At 39.0% G+C, this 21,495-nt stretch overlaps 2 protein-coding genes across 2 annotated transcripts in view; one reads left to right on the top strand and one right to left on the bottom strand.

Annotated features, from left to right (window-relative positions):
• clstn2a (calsyntenin 2a) overlaps positions 1-7,625 on the bottom strand; it is a 158,353-nt gene extending 150,728 nt beyond the window's left edge. The window contains exon 1 of the mRNA XM_086072840.1: positions 7,432-7,625. Within this exon, the coding sequence (XP_085928966.1) occupies positions 7,432-7,504 (73 nt within the window). The 5' untranslated portion in view covers positions 7,505-7,625. The remainder of the gene's footprint in view (positions 1-7,431) is intronic.
• A 2,142-nt stretch (positions 7,626-9,767) lies between these two features.
• On the top strand, positions 9,768-21,184 carry nmnat3 (nicotinamide nucleotide adenylyltransferase 3). The gene is made up of 6 exons (XM_086072521.1): positions 9,768-10,052; positions 10,654-10,800; positions 11,530-11,713; positions 14,095-14,174; positions 17,988-18,187; positions 19,507-21,184. Exons 1-6 carry the CDS (start codon positions 9,983-9,985, stop codon positions 19,720-19,722), a joined length of 897 nt encoding a protein of 298 aa, XP_085928647.1. The 5' UTR covers positions 9,768-9,982; the 3' UTR covers positions 19,723-21,184.
• Positions 21,185-21,495: the final 311 nt, after the last annotated feature.

Genomic DNA, 21,495 nt, shown 5'->3' with positions numbered 1-21,495 from the left:
ATTCAATTAAAAGTAGAGATTGATTCATTAAGAAAGAGATCCTGAAAGATTACAATTCGCCGGTATCCGGACCGATGATAACGTAGCTTCTGCTCCAAGCTAGGATGACTGTTCTGTTCACTTTCGTGCTGAATGGTGTATTTGGACTTTTTTTGGTTGCCATGTCCATCCACCCATCCATTTGCAGATCCGCTCATCCTCACAACATTTATATAAATTATTTGGGAATTACGTTTGAGGCTAGGAAATTCGGGTTGTTTTTAAACAGTTGCGCAAGACTGCCGCTAGCTAGCAGCTAGGCTAAAAACACTCTCGCTAGTTATGATGCAGAGTGTCTAATAATTGACTTTTGTGCTGCTGGGAAATGAAACTAGAGACGTCAAGGAGGCTATCTGTGGAGAAATCTCAAAATGGACAAATAATGTCCAACTGTCTAATATTGTCAAATATCTCCACATTAATCCTCCCGAAATGTGGACCATTTTGCCAGAGCGGGTCACAATTTTAAGAAGAAAATGCTATATAGGGATATATAGGTATTTCTTTAAACTTATCTGTCATTGTTTTTAGGGGGAGGGAATCAAAAGTACTAGTGGCATCTGTACTTTGTATCGGTGACTACTCATACTTGTATCGTTCTGGGCGGGGAAAAATGGCATCAAACGTCCCTAGTGAAAACTATGATAGCTGTTTACCTGACAAAGTAACTTTCCAGACTTATTATCATTTCCCAGCAGGGTCATGGTGAGCCAATTTAGACAGCCATTTTGCTTGGGAATATACAAGAAGGCAACCACGGATGAAAGGTTGAGGTGACCCTGAGCAAGGCATCCAACGGCTCCAAACTGGCAGTAATAGTGTGCGCTTGACAGAAAAGTCTGAGTTATTTTTGCAATTCAAAATCTTATGCCTATTACAAATGGCCAGATAACATTGAACATAGCCAAGCGTAATCATCCGGCACAAAGAAGGGAAACTTTTCACTTTCTCGCAGCACTGCAAGAACATAAAGCTTCAAGGCACAGGAGACATTGCTAAACACGGATTCACTTGAATGGGGAAATAAGAGGAACTTTTGGTGAACCTTAATATAAGAGCAAGGGATAGTAGTAGTACTCAAAAAAACTCATGCAGTATTGCGGTGGTTCGTCTTTTTTAAAATGGTTTATACAGCAAAGTGAATTTAAAATTGCACATCATCAGTGTAGTACCACATTGTGCCACAACATGCTGGGCAGCACTGAGCTCCATTGGATGGAAATGTAATGTAATCAAGAGCAAGAATATGCTAGCATGAAGCTAATGTGCTTTCATTATTATATGATTTGGTCGATCATTTTGGTATCTAAATATATTGTAGAATGTTTAATTCTACAAAAAATTATTTTGAAGACTAAAGATTTTTGTACTTTCTCCTATTCCTTTTGAACAAGTAAACTGTGCCAAATGTTTATATATTTTTTTATATGTTCAAATAAAACAACCAATTAACAATAGTCTCCCATTGTTTGACAGTGAACAGGTGTCTTAACTCATTTGCTCCAAAAAAACGTAAAAATACGTTCTATTTTAAATATTACCATTGTCCCCAAAACGTATTTATATACTGGATACGTTGCTTATGGTTTTTTTATGCTAGAACATACAGAAGGCTTTGATGCAGCCTCTGAACTTAAGAGAATGCTTAAAGCAATGGTAGTTAATACAAAAACGGCCAGCAGGTGGCAGCAGAGTATAAGAGATCAACCAGGGCCATGTTATAAAAATGCTTTTTTTCCTCCAAACAGATGTGTGAATAATGATGAAACTTAGCTATAAAATAATGCTAATTGCTGCGAAACAGAAACAGATTTTCCTGATGAAAGAAGAGATTCTAATCTTTCTTTTGGTAGGTTCCATGTTTTTATAGCAATGGAACACAATATTCTGTGGGCCTTGCAAAATCAGTCAAAATCCAGTAAAACAACCGGGAGCGAAGGGGATTGCTTCAGTGAAAATGGCTGGGAGTGAATGAGTTAATCACTTTTGAGTTAAAAATGAATGGCATGGATAATATTACAAACAAAATGATATGGTCTCTATAATGTGTTTTTTACTCAGATGGGTTTGGAACGTATTCCACATGATAAACTCGGGTTCACTGTATTATCAACTACCTGTATATCAATTCATCCATTTTCTGAACTGCTTATCTGCACACAATAAACTAGTTACCATTCTACAATACAAACACATTGACAGTAGCATGATTGAAGTCGTTCTTAATTCTCATTTTGTCTGTGTCATCCAGGTCATTGAAGTAATCTTCAGAGGCTGGATTGAAGCAACTTGATTCTTATTAGGTTTTCAAGTTGTCTCCCACGCACCGTTTTTCAAAAATATTTTAAATTTACTTGAACAATCCAAAGTGAGATTCCACTGATAGTGCGCTTCACATAGCTGACTTTTGTGCAACGGGCATGGAATCAATATCTATTCAATTCACTCTTTGTCATCATTTTGTGATTAACAGCCGACCAGTCGAAGGTGTCGTAATCTGGGATAGAAAATACGTGGATGGATAGAAAGTTGATCTTGATTAAACCATCGCAACCCTCCTCTACTCCCCTCCCCCCAGACACCATGGATTAACAGAGAGAAGTCTATTGGTTCGTTTTAGCAGTGCCTAAATTTGGGTTTAATCAACCTTGGGTGACTGCAGTCATGCAGACGCAGCTCATTCAGTGAAGCCATTGGCCCAGCTGGTGTCAGTGTGGCATTACCAGCAAACCAACACGCAAACAATTCAAAACCAAAACAACAGAACATTATGCTGGCGTGACCCTTATATTTCACTACTCCACTTTTTGCCGCATCAGACATATTCTAATTAGCCTTGCTGTGTAATTAACATCCTAATTAGGAGGTGGATTTGCATACCCACTCTCGTTTGCAACGATTTGACATTCCTCCACACAGTTATGAATGCAAATGTTTCAATACAACTCATACACACACTATTTCAGAAATAGGGATACTTTAGAAGCTCGTGGCCCCTTAGGTAATAGCTACAGCAGAGGTTGTCCAAACTATGGCCCGGGGGCCATTTGCGGCTCACCATTCATTTTTCAGCGGCCCGCGACATGACCAAAAAAAAAGCAAAAATTTGGGGGGAGGCAGAGTGTGAAGTGAGGGTGTAAAAAATAAATAAATAGGCGCCACTACTTACTAAAAAAAAAAACACAGATTTTATATATTTTTTTATGTTTCTAAATAATCAGATACAAATAAACAATTTACAACTAAAACAACAAAATTTCCCTTCAAAACACTGATGAATAAAGATAATTATATTTTCGAAAGAAAATAGTTTCTTCCACTTTCTGCTCTGTCAAGAGCCCTTTTAAGAAGATATCACATTAATGACAGAAAGCTGTTATGTATATATTAAGTTAACTAGAAAATACAAATTATAATTGCTTACTTGATTAATTTTAGCGTGCTTGATAAATTAAAATTTTTATTAAAGTTGAACATTTTTTAAATGGCCGCTTGCATCCTTTCAAAGTGTGGACACCCCTTATCTACAAAATGTACACAATATCGTAGAGAAAATATAAAAACGGAAACAATTAAGAGATGGTAATTGAATGACAATGGTACCATGTTAGAAGACAAAGCCAGGCAGAAAGGAAAGCGCCTCGTCATTTATACGTCTCACTTAAGCCCATAAAACTTTGAAATTGAACCCGTGGCTGTGGAAGGAAAGGGATTGTGAGCGGCAGGTCTGGAAATCAGAAGGAAGACCGTTGAAGCTTGGAGAAAGCGGCGGCGGGTTGGGGGTGGGTGAGGATGACGAAACTCTTTCCTTCTCTATGACAATTTTACCCTCTGAATGGCATCAGCTCAGCGGAGCAGATCAGTAAAGAATGATGCGGAGTCAAAGGAGGAGAGGACAAGAAAAGCAAATTGAGAAGGATGAGGGAAGATACTCGGGAGTGAACGACGGTAAAGATGGGGGGGGGGGGGGCATCAAGGTAGGGCAAGCGCAACTCCCAGCAGACTCTGTCCGACCAGCACAGAAGAGATGCACCTGAGTTATGCGTCTCCGCTCCATGTCAGCGGCTGGATTTATGTTCCAGCGGGGATAAAGCAGCTCGACGGCTCTGTTGAAAAGATGGCCATAAATCTGATCTGGTTTCAATTGCTTTCCCTTCCTGTATTCTTCTTCTCTTCACGCCGTACAGCAAATCCTTTTTTTTCTTTCACCCGTTTGCATTCATTGGGTCTGGTCTCCTGCATGTGGAAGTCTTTGTCTCATGTAAACATTATTCTGCTGAGCTTGTCGAGATGCCGAAGGCGGTGGCGACACGCAGGACAATGCGGCCTTGACGTCTTCCTCTTCAAAGAGAAAATGATTTGATTTTACAACAACACATCTTCGGAAAACTGTATTTATTCATCGACTTACGTGGGGTGAAAGCCATACAGTCAATTCACAACTGCATGGCTGAATAATGCGGCCTTCACACCAGGCTACGCATCTATACAACACGTCTGAGAAGCACAAACATGCATAATCAGCTTCTCAAAATAATAGCCTAATGTCATATTTTGACAAAAATGATGACTATTTTTTGCCTTAAATAAAATCAACCCCCCCCCCCCCCCCCCCAAAAATGCTGAAAAGCATTCCCACAAAGTTAGGTCAGTGCTTAGATCAATTGCCTGCCACAACGGAGAACCTGGGTTCAAACCACGCTTGGACCACATTTCAGTACATTCAATGGTATGATACCAACTGACTATCATATCAGGAAATTGATTATAATTTCTCTGAAATTATTAAATACCACCTTAGACAGATTGCAGTTCAAGTTTTCTTTTTATTCATTTGTTATTTAACTACAATTAAAATGTTGTAATTTTCACATAATTTAGGCCTATCTAACAATTTACTTCATAAGCACATGCATTCAAATCTTAGCATTCAGCTAATAGCATTCAGCTTTTCAGCATTCCCATGCAATTTCTGCATAAATTGCACTTTGTCTAGTATGTTTTATGCAGCCCCACTATAGTTTAAATACAGTATTCTGGTAAATATTGCTTTAGTGGAATATGAGTTAAGCAGCAAAATCCAGCAATTTTTATCAATAACAGAAGGCGGCCATTTTGCTACTTGCTGTCGAGTGAAGATGACATCAATGTTGCTCAGGTAACGACCAATCGCAGCTCAGCTTCAGAAAACCGGTGAAACCACCTCAACTGTTTTCTGAAGCTGAGCTGCAAAATGGCCACCTTTTGATATGAATGAAAACTGCCGGATTTTGCTGCATAACTCATATTCCACAAATGTAATATTAATCAGAATGTCATGTTTAGACTAGTGAGGTTACATATAACATTAGTGTCAAGAAATGTTTAAGATTGACTTCCCCTTTAAGCATCTCATGTCACTGGCTACTTCTGCTAAAATCGGCTACATTCTTAGTTAAAACAGATCATTTGATTCTAGCCCTGAAAATAAATCATTAATAAATATTACATAATCAGTATTTTGTTCATTTTTTTGTGGTTTCCGAAAGGAAAAAATATATACTTTGGCCTTTACATCTGAAAATTGGATGGGTGGTCTGTGCCGAAGATGAGGGCTAAACCCATCTAGTTATCCGTCTGGCTATCAGCCATATTGAGGTCTTTTATAAACAAAGAAAATAATGACTGTGTTTGGCTTGGCGAATGCAGACAGCCCCGCAATCTTACTCCAGAGACCCAATTAACACAATGTCCCCGCTTTTCAGGGGCGCAGCAGTAAGTACTGCATGTGCGTATTCATGTGCGCGTGTGTCAAAAAGAGAAGAGAAAGATTTGACAGTAGCTTTCAAGAGAGGATGTGATTGAATGTAATGCCCTGACCATGACTACCATCCATGCAGCACAAACAGTTTTACTGTTTTTTCTTTGCATCCCTGGTCAACCAGCTAATCGGGGACACTTCAACCCACAGTTAACTTTTTTCTTATAATAAAAGGGAAGGCAAGTAAAAAATATATGTATTTTATTAATTTGTGCAATATGAGCTAAGCAGCAAAATCCATCCGTTTTTATCCATCTCAGGGAGCGGCCATATTTTGCCACGTGCCGTTGATTGAAAATGCCTAAGGGCTCGGGTAATGACCAATCATGGCTCACCTGTTTTCTGGGTTTGGTCATGTGGTATGCGCAAGCTGAGCCCTTATGCTGCATTAGAGGAAGAACGGAAATCGGAAATATCCCCGTTGGATTTTCCCAGTTCCGACCTGAAAGTGTTCAAGGCGGTAATTTGTTTTTTGTTTGGGTCCTCAAAACACATTTGGACCTCCAGCAAGCATGCAATCAAATAGAAGAGGAACAATGACTAATGAGGTAAATATTATGTATTTATTTATCTTATTTTTTTCATAAGAATTTCCATACAGTTCAGTAGTTCACCGTATAATTTTATGCAGGGAGATAGAGGCATACTGTTATGTTAAATATTTATGAATGAAGAAAGCTATCTAGTTTTATACTCGAGTAAATTGTGTTTTACAATTGACAGTCTGTGTTTCCATAGGGATCATCATTGTAGAGTGACGTCACATTCAATTCCTTGAAAACATGATCATTACCTAAATGCAGTTCAGTTTAACCGTTTAGTACAAGACATCTGCATTTAATTTTAATAACTATTTGATTTTTTAACTTTTATTTTGGTAGCTTGTTTTCAATTTACTTTCTATGTGTGGTACATTTTAATTGAGTCACTATTTAAGTACAGTTTTTTGTATTTTCCTACATTTTCACAGTTTACATCCATCCATCCAATTTCTATACGACTTATGGTTCACAGGGAGCCCCTTGACTACACCCTGGACTGATCTCCAGGCAATCACATGATACATACAGACAGACTACCATTTCATAACATCACTGAGGGAGAAATGAACCCACATTTTCTGCACCAAATTCTGGCAAGTGTACCACTACATCATTAGTGACGTCAGAAGCTTACAATAATATTAAATGCACTTTTTAGGAATAACATTTTTGATGAACACTTAGTCCATCTGGCCTAGATGGTGGTACTTGAAGAGGTAAAAAATAAAAATAAAGTTGGACAGCCACTGCAATATGGGGTCGTGTGGTTGCCAAGGAATGCGGTTTTCCGGCTGATCTGTTCCTTTCCGGCAAATACTAATTGAACACCTGTCCCATTAATTGTGACGTCCGCTCCAGTAAAGCTCCAGTAAAGCACCACACAGCAATACTCAAGCGGGGAAAACACACACACGCCTTAAACGAGATCATATTCAAACAGCAATGACAAGGTTAGTGGCTCAAGTTGTTGCTTATAAACTTTGAGAAGCTTTTAAAAAATAATAATAAAATAAAAAGCCAAGTTTACAATATTATTCTCGCACTTCCTACCTTTCCCACCGAGAGCACAGCAGAGGCCGCATACGAGCCAAAAGAGCGAAATGGACACGGCGACTTTGGCCATGGTCGTCGATTGGGACAGCTGATGCCTCCTTGTCTTCGCCTCCTTACTAAGCCGGCGTGTGGTGTGTGCAACTGTGGGTGCTCCTCCACCTCCACTGGCCGCTCTGTCTCATTCTGGGCGTGTAGAGAGACGTTCACTGACAGCTCGGAGAGAGAAAGCGACCAATAGTTTTCGTTCAATCTCATTTCCTTTTACTCAGTTTCAAAATAAAATAATAGACCGAATATTGTTGTCATATTAGCAACAACAAAAAAGTAAGTCGCCATTATAATCTATCATGATGACTAAGACTTAATTAAGTAAAACTGCATTCGGCTTCTGCTGCATGGCCTACTCGACAACAGGCACCAAACTCAACACGATTGTTGCCATATGTACTACAGTATTTCAATAATAGATTAAATGAAACTATTTTTCGTTTAAATAAAACTTTTTGAAAAAACTTTCCCCTGTTGTTGAGATATTTTACCAATGCAAGTGTCCACAATGATATTTCAAATTTTTAATGTTTAAATCCATCTTGAAAGAAAATCTAATTTTATTGTTAGGTAGCAGAGTGATTCTCACTTGTGACGCAAAATATTATGTACCAAGAGAGATCAAGTGTGCTTTGGGGAATTATCCAATATCACTTCGTTTAAACATACATAATATGATTGATTTATTCCGAATAATGTATCTTTGTTCATCTGGCAAATAGATTTTTGTTCATCTACCAATGCCAGCGATGGAAAAATATGAGAGGCAAAACAATTAAATGCTCTTCAGGCATGTCAATTTCAAGTCTTTGGACCTAATATATGAAACACTGAAAGTACTGTATTGTTGACATGTATTTAACAAGACCAACAACTAAATGGTGTATTTCACTCATTTATGTGACACATAACTCGAGCAAGAAGACTATAGTATGTACTATAGAATATATTGTGTTCAAGCCAAGTTATTAAGTGGCAATACATGGTCGTATTATTGTCCAGGTAAGAGTCCAAGAACCTTTTTAAAAACAAAAATAATAATAAATAAAAACTAGGTGGTATTGTGACCCGTTTTGGCCTTTTTGATGATTCTGATTAGGCCATTTCAAAATAAAATACTGCCCACATATTTTCTGGTGGTAAATTACTGTATATACATAAATAAGCCCCACTGTTACATCACACTGGGGCTAATCGGAATTGAAAATAGCACACACATTTTCAAAAACACGCAGAGAATAAAACATTTACTTGGTTGTGTAATTTTACAATGGGTGGCAGTCACTCCAGAGACTCACCTCTAGGCTATAAATGACATATGTACACACGTAATCAAAAGTCAATTTTCACTGTGTCCCCTTTAATGTTAAACACTCTTATGTGAATTTAGATATATTTGGGCAATGGTAATATATCACACTGAGAAAGATTAGCTGCCATTTGATACATTACAGCTGCATCTTCCTAAAAAGAATCAGAACGGCACAGCTGTCAGAAATGTAAGTCTTTCAGCTTTCAAGCCATATGTTGTCCAATTATTCTTCCTTTTTCCTCTGCTCTTGGGTGTGGGTGTGGGGGTGTGCGCTTTGGGGATTAGAGCGAGAGGCATCCCTCAAGTGAGTTAAAGGATAACAACCACATAAACACACAAGCAGAAACGCAAAGTTACATCTGCTTGCTGTCCATTGTTTCCATGAAAGGGGTCAGCTGATTTAAAGCAGTCAAGGGGAGAATTATAATGAAGTGTTCCTTTACCTCCTTAGTTTCTTCTTATCGATAATCATTCCAAAGAGAGATAAGAGGTGAGATTGGCTGAAGATCTGATGACATATATATTTTAATTGGCATGTTTTTAAAGTCCTAATCTCATTCATGTCTTTGCTTTGTTTTAACCAGTACCAGTTTCAACCTTTAATTTAAAATTGAAAAATTTCCTAACCTTGTTGAAACTTCTTCTTTTTTTAACTCTATAAACGTATTGCCAAGTAGCTTTTTGGATGGGTGTTACAATGTTTTCTATTAATTATATATTACATATATTGACTGAAGTGAAATGTTTTTATTTCTAAATATATTTATTTCCTCTATAAAATAAGTCTTACAATCTGCACTTAGCTGCTATTCAAATAGTGTATTTGTGTACCATGGACAGCGCCGTCATGACTCTCCGTCCACCAGGTGTCGCCCATAAACAGTTGTGAGGTTTTCTTTTTCTTTTTTCTTTTTTTTAAAGCGGAACAAGAAACCATTGCTTATCATACCTACGGAACTAAAACAATGTGACACATAAAAAAAAAAAAAAAGTACACCGCGTACACACGTTCTCTTAACACTGCTGTTTAGATACGTATGTGTATTTTGTTAAGGTTTTGGTGCTTCTTTTCTTTTCTTTTTTTGTTAAAATAAATTTAATTGAATCGGTGTCATCCGGGTTCTCAATTCGACAGAAAACCAAGATGGACGCGTCCAGGGAGGTGTTTGTTGTGGCTGCTCCTTAATAATGAACGTCCTCAAAATAAAAATGAGGCTTCACACAGTAATAGTTTTAGAAGGGAAAAACTACAGTCAAGGTACGCTTTACCTCATTTGAGTGTATTTTCACCGACACGGTGAGTTGACTGTCCCGTTAGTAAAGAAGTGCTTGTTTAAAAAAAAAAAAAATTCTTTCAACTTTCTTTCAACGTTTGGATTAAGTAAAAATATTTCTGAACGGCTTTTAAGAAGCTAAAATAGCGAATAGCCCATTGCAAAAAGGAGGGGTGAGCACTAGAAACAATCACGATAAAAAAAATAAAAGATAATTGAGTGAGAAATAATTCAGATTCAAACAGTAAAAATCAAATCGAAGCCAACTTGAAGTTTTTATGAGATGTTTTGGGCCCCAAGAAATCATAGCGCCCCAGGCAGTTGCCTGTGTTTGCCTAATGGAAAGGTGGCCCCTGAGTAATGTAGTTGAATGCATCGGTAATGCAACTGAGATTCCAGACAAATGGCCATCATGTATTCATCATGATATCACAGACATAAAAGCATTGTTGTTTGACAGCCTACATGAGGATACACTCCCACAAATGTCCAAAACCAGAAGTCCTGGATTCAAATTGTTTATCAGTCTGTCACTTTTTGTAGACACTGGACAGAGTCCTTAACGTTATTTCTTCTCCTTTTCAGGTCCTTTTGCCATCTTGAGAAGGACTTTAACCAAAATGCCCATCCAGCGTGTGCCGCTAGTCTTGTTAGCCTGCGGATCCTTCAATCCTATCACCAACCAGCACATGAGGCTGTTTGAGCTTGCCAGAGACCACATGCACAGCACAGGTTAGATCTCATCCGGGGAAATGTGGCTTGTCAAGTGGTTGTGTTTTGTCTTTGCTGCTTATGTGCATTAGTAATGTGAGGTAGACACCTCATATGCAAATCAAATTTTATGCAATAAATCGATAGGATCATCGATACTGTGCTCACTTCTAAACATATGTGATAGCTGTAGGTTGCAGCCCTTAAATGACCATTTTTTTGATCAAATACGACACCACATTGTAAACATGGCCCTGAAATAAATAGAAATGTAATTATTGTGGTGGGGGGTGTGCTAATTTTACATATCATCATTATTATACAACTTACTCTGTGTTGGGTAAGGAATCATACATTTGCTCTAATTAAAGCCTTGCATGCATACATACAAGGTGTTTGTCCATTGTTTTATTTTTTTGTAGTAATTTTTTTTTAAATGGGGGACAAAAAAATCTACATATTTCACTAATAAACCACTAGGTCATATCATATTACCTGGCCAGAGTGAGAGTCAACTTTCAGTCTGTAATGGTCGTCTTCATTGGACATATCAAACTTACTTTCATTACCGAAAATGTTATGATACATAATGTTATGATTCATTCTCTTATTTAACTTCTTGGCATATGTGTTCTACTAAAAGGTAAAATAACACTAACAGAGTTGCCTATGCTGTAAATACATTCCTTTATTTTTTTATGTCAGCAATCCTGACCTAGAAAAAATGAATTCATATTCTCTCCCCCCCAGGCCAGTACCAAGTGGTGGGTGGCATCGTGTCTCCTGTGAGTGACAGCTACGGGAAGCAAGGCCTGGCGCTGGCAAAGCACAGGATTGCCATGGCAAAGATGGCGCTGCAGAGCTCAAACTGGGTCAAAGTCGACGAATGGGAGAGCCAGCAGTCTGATTGGACTGAAACGGTCGTCACCATGAGGTGAGGGTTAAAGTTGGAATTTTCTGATGAATGACAAGAACCTTTAAAAATTGACAGACTAAGCACTGGCATATGGGGGTTTTCATCCGTCAGTGTTATCGTCAGAGTATTTATTTTTTAGAATACTTTTTACTTTCATCCGTTACATTTTAAAAACAGTATCTGTACTTTTTACTCCATTTAGTCAGTTTTAAGGGTTTGTTAAGTGATGATCTTTTAAATTTAATGGTCTTCAAATTATATGACACGAGGAGGAAACATTCGGTAAAAATACATTTTAGAACATGTCGTTTTTTACTTTTACTTGAGTAATTATTTGAATGAGTACTTTTACTTTCACCAAAGTCATTTTTTATGCAAGTAATTGTACTTTTACTCAAGTACAGAATGTCAGTTCCCATCTCTACTAACAGACCCTGTTTTGCTAACGAGTGACTGATTGTACTGACTGTCGATTCTAAAATAGTGGTGATGACTGAAGCATGGTTGAAATGCAAAGACGGACTTACGATTACAGTTTGGTTTGGCTTTCTACCAAACTGTCACTGTCCTTATCCAAACTGGATTTGGATGAGGACCCACTTACCTGATGACGTCTTCTTGCAGTGTTTCAACTTCTTCAATGGACTTTCGCACTATTCTAGTTAATATTGTTTAGTATCACAAACTATGTAAATTGTTGCCCGTTCGGCATCCATTGCAGCCTAATCATCCTGGAAGGGGGATTACCACATTTGCAGTCCCTTCTCAAGGTTTCTCATTTTTCGCCTGATGTTTTTTTTTTCTCGCCCTCTCTTATTTCTTCGTTTCTTATCTGTGTTCTCCTTTTACATATAGTGCCCCCTAGTGTTCACACTGAGATATTACATAACTGAAATACCATGTGTTACAGGCTACATTTCCGTTGAATGTATGGCAAAGCTTTGAAAAACATGCAATTGGATGTTGGGTGTACATAAAGACAAGTTGGTAGGTACTCTAAAAAGTATTATATTTGAGTGAAAGCTATGCCATGTTCAAGAAAATGTTGGGTTTTGTGAGCAATACTTGTTTGGTATAGTGTCACTGTCACTATATTGTAGTCATCACCACGCATGGAATTAATCTGAATACATGAAGCTGTGTGAACTTGCACTTTGCACTTTGTACACGGTATGCTGCGTTTCCATTACAGTTTTTCGCAAAAACAAAAGCGATATTGTGCTATTATGATAAAGTATCATTTCGACTTGCCGGTGTTTCCATTGAAGAGCGTTTCGCTTCTTAGGCGCAATTCTCTTAATGTCCCGTCTTGCGGGATCTCGCAGTTCTGTAGGAGGTGCTCATGATGTTTACGGAAGACAGACGCCCGGAGTTGTAATTATTACTTTAAAAACAGACGGGTTCGGCCGTTTGGTGTTGGTGTGTGTGCGTGCGCTAATAACTCGTGTTATAGTGCGGACGGATAGATTTCAACGACGACGTGCGCCGTATGTCGCTTGTTTGCTCGTTGCCAGGGGCAACGGCCATTTCTCATGCAGCGATATGGGACGTGCGGTGAACGGCGGCATATCGGCTTCATAACTGAATCGCTTTGTGCTTAAAAAGACTTGTTATCCCCTCCGGAGGCAGCTCCGACACGAATGCGAGTGGCTCCGTACTTCCTACTTCCTTTCCTTCGTGACTGGATGGGGGTCACATGACTACATGGAATGCGCAAAAAGTGTTTCCATTACACTTTTGCGAAATACTTATTTCGACGCGTCTCAAAAACCACCTCATGAGAGCGTAAAAAATGTTTGCGATATTTGAGAGTTTTTTTCGAAAATCATATGTTTCCTTTACCAGCTTGCTTTTGCGCAACTTGCGTTTTGCGCATAACTGAGGGTAATGGAAACCCACCTAATGGACAGGCGAACTAGTCATGCCCCAATTTTCTGGGAATGCCGTGTAAAAGCGGCTGTTACTTCTTACTGCTAATTTGGGCACTCTGTAAAATCCCCCTCTTGGCTTACTTCATTCATCCACCTCCATTTTTTTCATTGTCCTTCCCCCTTTCTCAACATTTCACACAAATCCCCTTACGAGTGTTGCTCCACCCCTTCACATTGTTGTTTCTGATCCCTGTTTGCGCAACGTGGGTGCTGATCATGACATAAAGCGGCCCGTTGTTTCCAGGCACACTTGGTTTCACTAACCAACACTTGGAATAGAACTGCTTTAAGAAGCTTATCGGAGGAACGAGAGATTTTCCCCCCCACAATTATTCCTTCTGTCACGCATACTGATTCAGCGCCGTCTAATTATCCATCATTTGACTAATAGACAAGTTCTCAAACATGCCAGAAAAAATATATATATATTTCACATGACGTTAAATAACCCACTTTTTTTCATGACAGGTATCATTATGGTCGTATTCTAAACGATTATGAACAGAGGATGCATGAAGACTCCAGTGGAAACAGCAGTCACTCTCAAAGTAAGAATTTATTACTATAATAATAATAATATTAATAATGACACTTAAAAAAAATGCATTAAAACTAAATAATAGTCTCTGCAAGTCATGAAAAAAACATTAGGCCTTAAATTGATTTGGCTCACATTAAAGCCTTATATGGCATTAACAAGTATTAGATATGATATCCAGAGGCAATAAAAATGTAATTGATGTAAAAACATTGTTGTTCATGCTTTATTTTACATACAACGTCGTGCAAAGGAGCCACTATAACACAGTTTACTAGGGATGTTCGATACCGCTTTAGACCGATACCGATCCTCAAATCTTCAGTACTCACGGATACCAAGTGCCGATACCATTAGTACTTTTGATACATAAAATTTCCACACACAAAAACAGACCTAGATATCCCTATTAAAGCAAAAAAAAAGCTTGACAATGGCAATTAGATTATTTCTATTTGCTCATAAAAGTCATTTTGCATACAATAAAAATAGATAAATAAAATGAAACAAATAATCCAGTGGCCAGGAAAAAAAAGTCCCCAATCAAAATATGTGGTTGTACAACTTCCTTTTAATGAATACAGTAGGGCTGCAGCTATAGAGTATTTTAGTATTTGAATACTCGACTGAAAATATATTTTTGCTAATAATTAAAGTACTTAGAATAAAAAAAAAAAAAAAAAAAAAATTAAATTAATTTTAATTTTATTTTTTCAAATTGTACACTTACATTATACGTTAGGGTAGTGATTGTGCATTTATGAATTTGGAGCAGTTGACCAGTAGGCCTAATAAGGCAAATTAAATAGGGTATTTTTAAGGTATTTTTCTTTTGTGTTACAGGTTTATAAAAAAAAAATAATAATAAAAAGCTTGTGATGAATCTGCAGACATGAACCACATTAGCTACTGGAGTACTGCCCTACAGGTCACATCTTAAATCTGGACCCAGTAACGTGGCAGCCTTCACATCACGCTAAAATAACATATACACATGACAACCAGAAAAAAAGAATCCCCTGCACACTGACGGAACTTCACTCATTGAGTTTATTTGAGGGAAACAACGCGTTGAGCGTCATCAGGTTCACCTCAAATTTTTGTTGTTTCCCTCAAACTCATTGAGTGAAGTTCTGTCAGTGTGTGGGGGATTCTTTTTTCTGGTTGTCATACACGAGCTCCGAGCTCCTGCTGCCCACCAGCACTTGACCATTAGAGGCTGTGCATAGACACTTCTCCATTGAATAACTTATACACATATTCAATTATTCATGTATCGTGTCGTTCGCTCCATTCATGGCGCCTCGGGCAAATATGCGGCAACTTGCTTCACGCCAGCAGCGGCCCGGCCTGGACCAGGTTGAGTGGACGTGGGGTGGGAGTGGACCGCGGCGGCGGCCCCGCGGGTCGGATGGTCAGCCTCTCAGCCGAGCCTCCACCACCTCCTCGCTGTAAGCGCCACTGCCGGTCGTCCCACAGCTTTGGGCCGGCTGTGCTCCCGCGAGTCGGCCGCACCCTCGACTCTCTCTCTCTCTCTCTCTCTCTCTCTCTCTCTCTCGCTCTCTCTCTCTCTCTCTCTCCCCCCCTCCCCCCGGTAATGATGCTTCCGCAGGTTCACCTACAGAAACCTTGGTCATCATTGCCGCCATTTCCACATTCCGTGCGCCCCATCAAATTGTCTTTAATTCCTTTATTCCCGCTGCTTGAATCAAATAAGTAACATCCGCTTCTTCTACCTTCCCTTGCGTTGGTGATATAAGTGGCTAAATTAAAAGTAGCCCGTGCGTCCGCTACGCTAAAGCCTTAAATAAACGAGTACTCTAGGCAGGAAAAAAAACCTCGGATTTTTCGTACTCGAGGTACCTGTGGCTGTCAATAAATGCAAAATAACCATTTAAGTCGTTAGTTCCTAACCGAAAAACGGCCACAAGAGCGGGACCGATACCAGTATCGATAGCCATCGTGAGTACCGATACCATAAAATATGTCTGGTATCGGCCCAATACCGACACCTGGTATCGGTACTCACCCATCCCTACAATTTACCAATAATAAATGTGATTTAAAAAAATATATATATGTATTTGTGTGACCTGGAGTATACGAGTTGCTTCATGTTCCAAATACAAATTGCTTTTTTCACCAACGTCCAACATAAAACACTAATGCCACCCACTAGCAGAAAATTACCTCAACAAACATCTTAAATCAATGTTTCACACTCCTTTCACTGTTTAGTCGACTTTTTAACTTCAAATAACTTGAATGGCTGAATTACGTACAATACAATTACTGTATCAGTAAGCTAAAAGATACAACCACTTTTGCATTTGGTAACCGTAATTGTCCTCTTTTATGTTAATTACCAAGAGTATGAAAAACCTGAAAAGGATATTTTGTTGAACATTTAGAAGAGATATAACGTGTGATTAATTTGCGATTAATCGCGAGTTAACTATTGAAATCATGTCATTAATTATGATTAAAACCTGTAATCGGCTGACAGCCCTAATATAGTCGTATAAACAGTATATGCAGATATGTGTGTGCACTTGTGTGCAGTATATATGCAGTATGATGTGGGCATTAGATTAGTTTTAAGTTGCATACAAAAAAAAACATGAAATTAGATTTGCTGATACCTGCAGAAATGGTGTAATAAATAAATAAAAATTAAATCTACTAAATCTGTGTGTCTATCGAGACCCACTAAGATAACACAAATGCTGCATTTGAGCAATTGTTTGAATGTACCAAAAGAACATGGTTCTCTGGGAAATCTTTTCTTTTGCAAATTTTGCTCTTTTACAAGCTTAGGAACCAGCGTGAAGGATTTGTATCTAGCACTGTGTTGGAACACGTGCGTAAGCAAAAGCCTACTGCTTAAGGATCACAGGTCGCATTGATTTGCATTGTTGCACAACTAGGATCTCACACATGCTAGCGCGACGGCCGCGACATGTGTTAAACCCTTTCAATCTAGAGTTATGTGGACGTTTAACTGCAATGCCTGCTGCACACTGTGCGATACGGCTGAATGTAACTCAATTGAAACTAAACTGAACTGAAAAATACAGTCAACGACTCCCACCAGTACACGGGGTGATTGACCCCAGGCAATGGAAAAACAGCGACTGTTGTGAGTAATCTACAGTATGTCACACTACGGAGTCCCAGACATGACACTGAGAGGAAATGTAAATTGCAGTTGTTTGTTGTTTATTGTTTGAATATCTAGAAAAGCTCTACAATATATGAACCAGTTTATTAGTAGTAATGGAACCTATCTTTTCGACACCCTCCCTTCTTACTTAACTAGCCTAGTCAAATGTAATTTTTAGTATAACTCGCGGGCCGCTGAAAAATAGATGGTGGTCCATAAATGGTCCCCGAGCCATAGTTTGTTGGACAACCCTGCTGTAGATATTATGTCTGCACCAAAGGGGTTATTTGTGGCTACAGCATTCCAAATTTCTGCCCACAAAGTAAATATGACGTGCTAAAATCTCATTTCTGGCAATGAAGTAGGAATAATGTGGACACAAAATAATAATTAATGGGTTTATTATCATTCCCACAAACAATTTGAGATGAGCAAATTGAGATTAGCTTTGATAGGAACTGCAGTGTGCCATGTCTGCAAGAGGCTCTGACTAGCGGGGAATCCTGAAAAGAAAGACACATGTGTGGGCTGCATATGAAGGATTCTTCAAATTATAGCCTTCTCGCCATGGCCGTCAAATGCAGCCTCCGAAGGATGCAGCCCCAATTAATTTGGACACAGTTTTCCCCCTCACTTTCTGTACCTCTTTTTTCCCTTCAGGCATTCCTCCTCAGCTCAAGCTTCTGTGTGGAGCCGATTTCCTGGAAACCTTCAAGATTCCCGGCCTTTGGCTTGATGACCACATGGAGGAAGTGGTCGGGCGCTTCGGCTTGGTGTGTGTTAGTCGAGGAGGGTTGCAGCCGGAGCAGACGGTGCACGAATCCGACATCCTCTGGCGCCACAGACACAACATTTTCCAGGTTAGTGATTCTCGAAGTGCGTACTGGTAAACGAGCACCCTCTAGTGGCATGCAAAGAATCACTGAATTAATTGCTCAAACTATCCATTGCTATTTTGAAGGTGGAGTATGCAGTTGTCATGCTGCAAAAAATATTTGAATATAGCCTCACTTCACTCCTCCCGCGCTCCCCTCGTGTCCCTGACCAAAGCCACACCCCTCACGAATGTGCACGACATGTGCTGTATGTCTAATTTTTTGTATACAAGCCGACGTTAGCCACGGCTGCTATGTTGCTAACATAGCTTAGTTATGTTGGAAAGTTTCCAAACACAACATTTTACCGTTTCTATGTTATATTTATATATATTTTAATGTACCATCAATTAAAAATATATGATAGGTGAGCTACGTACCTGATGACCCGTGACTTTCTCGGCTCAGTGATGCAGCCGTCCACATTGGAAATGCCGATTACACGTTTACCCTGGATTTTTCTCTCTGTCCAAAAGGAATATTATAAGTGGAATGCTGCTGCGTGTGCCGTGTGCAGCATCCAGCAGACTGATTGTATGTGGGAGTGCATGTGAAAATGAGTGACACGCTATTCGGTCATGCCACCTGTCTCTGATAGATCCACTTCTGTTGTAGCGTTGACAAGTTTTAAAATAATAATTACAATACAGTGAAAGGCCTAACATTAGGCCCAAGAGGGGATAATCTGTCAAAAGATTATTTAAATTAGGGATGGCTGAGTACCGATGCCAGGTATCGGGCCGATACCCGGGCTTATTTCAAGGTATCAGTACCGCAATGGCGACTGTTAAAACTAAAGGCATACAGTATGTGACTGACAGATGCCCATTAGGATGTACAACCATATATTTAGATTGGGACTTTTTCTGACCACTGGATTATTAGTTTGATGTTTTTATGTATTTATTTAAAAATATATATGTGTGTGTTATAAAGTATGTATTTTATGGAGAAATGGAAAAAATATCAAAGAAATTATGTTCATGCAATTTTAAGGAAAAATGCTATATTGGGAAGTATAGGTCTTTCGTTAAAATGATCATTGTTTTTATTTTATGTATTCAAAACTACTAGAAGTATCAATACTAGGTATCAGTATAAGTGAGTACTCGGACTGGTGACGGTCTGGAAAAAAATTGTATCGAACATCTGTAATTTCAATAACATTCTGCAGTCAGGTCTTACAGTTTTAACATACAGTATGGCAAAAAAAAAATTTGCAAAATTCACTTTAAGCCCACCTGGCACCGAGCGACTTGCAATGTGCGTGTTTCACCAATTAATTGTACTGAAATCTGTTCCAGGTGAAAGAATGGGTGAGGAACGAGATCAGCGCAACAGAAGTCCGGCGGGCTCTCAGACGAGGACTGAGCATCAAATACCTGATCCCAGACTCTGTAATAGAGTACATTGAGCAGCACAAGCTGTACACTAAGGACAGCGAGAGGCGAAATGAGGGCATGGCTCTGAGGCCGCTGGCCAAACAAGCGCAGCAGCCCCTGGAGAGTCTGGACGACTGACACAGATCAATGCTTCCTTCAAGTGGCCAGGGATTAAGTTCCACCAGCCGATGATGCACCAGCTCGACATACGTACTGAGGTACACACCGAACCGTCTGGCCTCACTGTGCTTCAACCCACTATGATGATTGCACTTGAGCCCTTATTATAGTGTGGTCAGTCATTCTGCAGGGGGGGGGGGGAGCTTTTATGCAGGCCCGGCAGCCAGCAGAGAATCTGGATGACTGACAAGAGTGAGCTCAACATAGACATCCTTGAAATATGAATTCAATCACAGATCAGTGCATCTCTCCAGTCAGGGTCGAGGGAGGATTTAGTTGACTTCACTGCAGTGTGGTGGAGATTTGTACAACAACAATACTATTGATGTTGGACTTTAATGTGTTTTGCAGAAAATATCTTCACCAGCCTTTGCTCTACTTCACCTCATAGACGTGTAGTGATCCCTTTGCGGATGAATATTTATCTTGTTTTACATTTCTTATATGTATGCAGTTTCACAAGGTTGGGAGTAAAAAAATATATATATTTTTGAAACATTATTATCTGGATAGTGGTGGTGTTTTTTTTCTGCCTATTATTATGACTGCAATTTCTTTCCACCTCCAGGCTTAAAATATATTTGACAACTACTACTACGCAGTCTGACCACATCTCATACTTTTCTAATAAAATAGAGACAGGATTCTCATATCGGGTTGAATAATACATGAGGACAAAACCCTAAAACATTTAAAAACGGACTCAGAAAAGACAAAAGGTCCCAAATGGGTGCTAAATGGAAGGTCAATGACCTAATGACGAACAAAAGATGTCTCCCTTAAAATGAGTCCCAATTTTGGCAGAATGCATCGCAACAGTCCTTCATACCCACCCGTATTTCAAGATTCTTGCTGCGTCACTGCTCAGGCCTTAAAAATATTCTGTTTGACATTAGAAATGTAAATATATTGCTTTTAACTAATTTGATATATTTTGTCAGATATGTTCAACTTTATGACCTTTTAAACTCTACATATTTCGGTTAAAAGACGAGACATCAGTAGTACTACTAGCATCATCAAGATCACCAGAGCTTCAACTATACGGTATATCTTCATACCTAATATCTGCTATTCCGACAGCAATTGGTGCCCCTAAAATGTTTATAATAGCCATTAGATGCTATACATTTAAATATGGTAATACTAGAGAGCAGTACAGAATGTGTAATGATTTCTAAAATGTTTGACTTTTGTCAGAATGGAGATGCTTTTTAGTTGCTGATCTTGAAGTATTGCTGAGAGTTGCTTAACTATAGGAGGTATTTCCTGCTGACTTCTAAAAGCCACCTTGCTACTGATACTTGCCGGCGTTTCTTTTTAAAAGAGCCTCTTTGTAAAAGAATTTTGCTGCAGAGGGCCCACAATGTGAGATTACCAAATTAAATTACTCTTTTTTTTTTCTTTTTTTTCTTTTTTTTTTAACAAAACCTAAGACTTGACCACAACCTACTGTGTCCCATTTCTTTGTCCTGTTAGATCATTTTCAGCTGAGATGATTGTGCTGGTGTAACTCTTTCAGGCTGTTGAAATAGATCCATGTATGTGTCTTCATTTTTTTACTGAAAGAATCTCATTATAAGAATAAATCAGGGCTCAGGGCCAACACGTGGCATTATATGTGGACCTGAAGGAAGTTCATTCATGCTAATCCCTCATAGACGATGTAAGCACACTACGAAATTAAGCACACACAAGTGCATTGTATATTATGTGTGCCTGCGCAGGATA

This window comes from Leptonotus elevatus, chromosome 1, assembly GCF_054856555.1.
Source record: "Leptonotus elevatus isolate MCC_2025b chromosome 1, RoL_Lele_1.0, whole genome shotgun sequence".
In the NCBI taxonomy this organism is placed as follows: domain Eukaryota; kingdom Metazoa; phylum Chordata; class Actinopteri; order Syngnathiformes; family Syngnathidae; genus Leptonotus; species Leptonotus elevatus.
The sequence above is the reverse complement of the archived record's forward strand: the minus strand, read 5'-3'. Positions and strand labels throughout refer to the sequence as shown.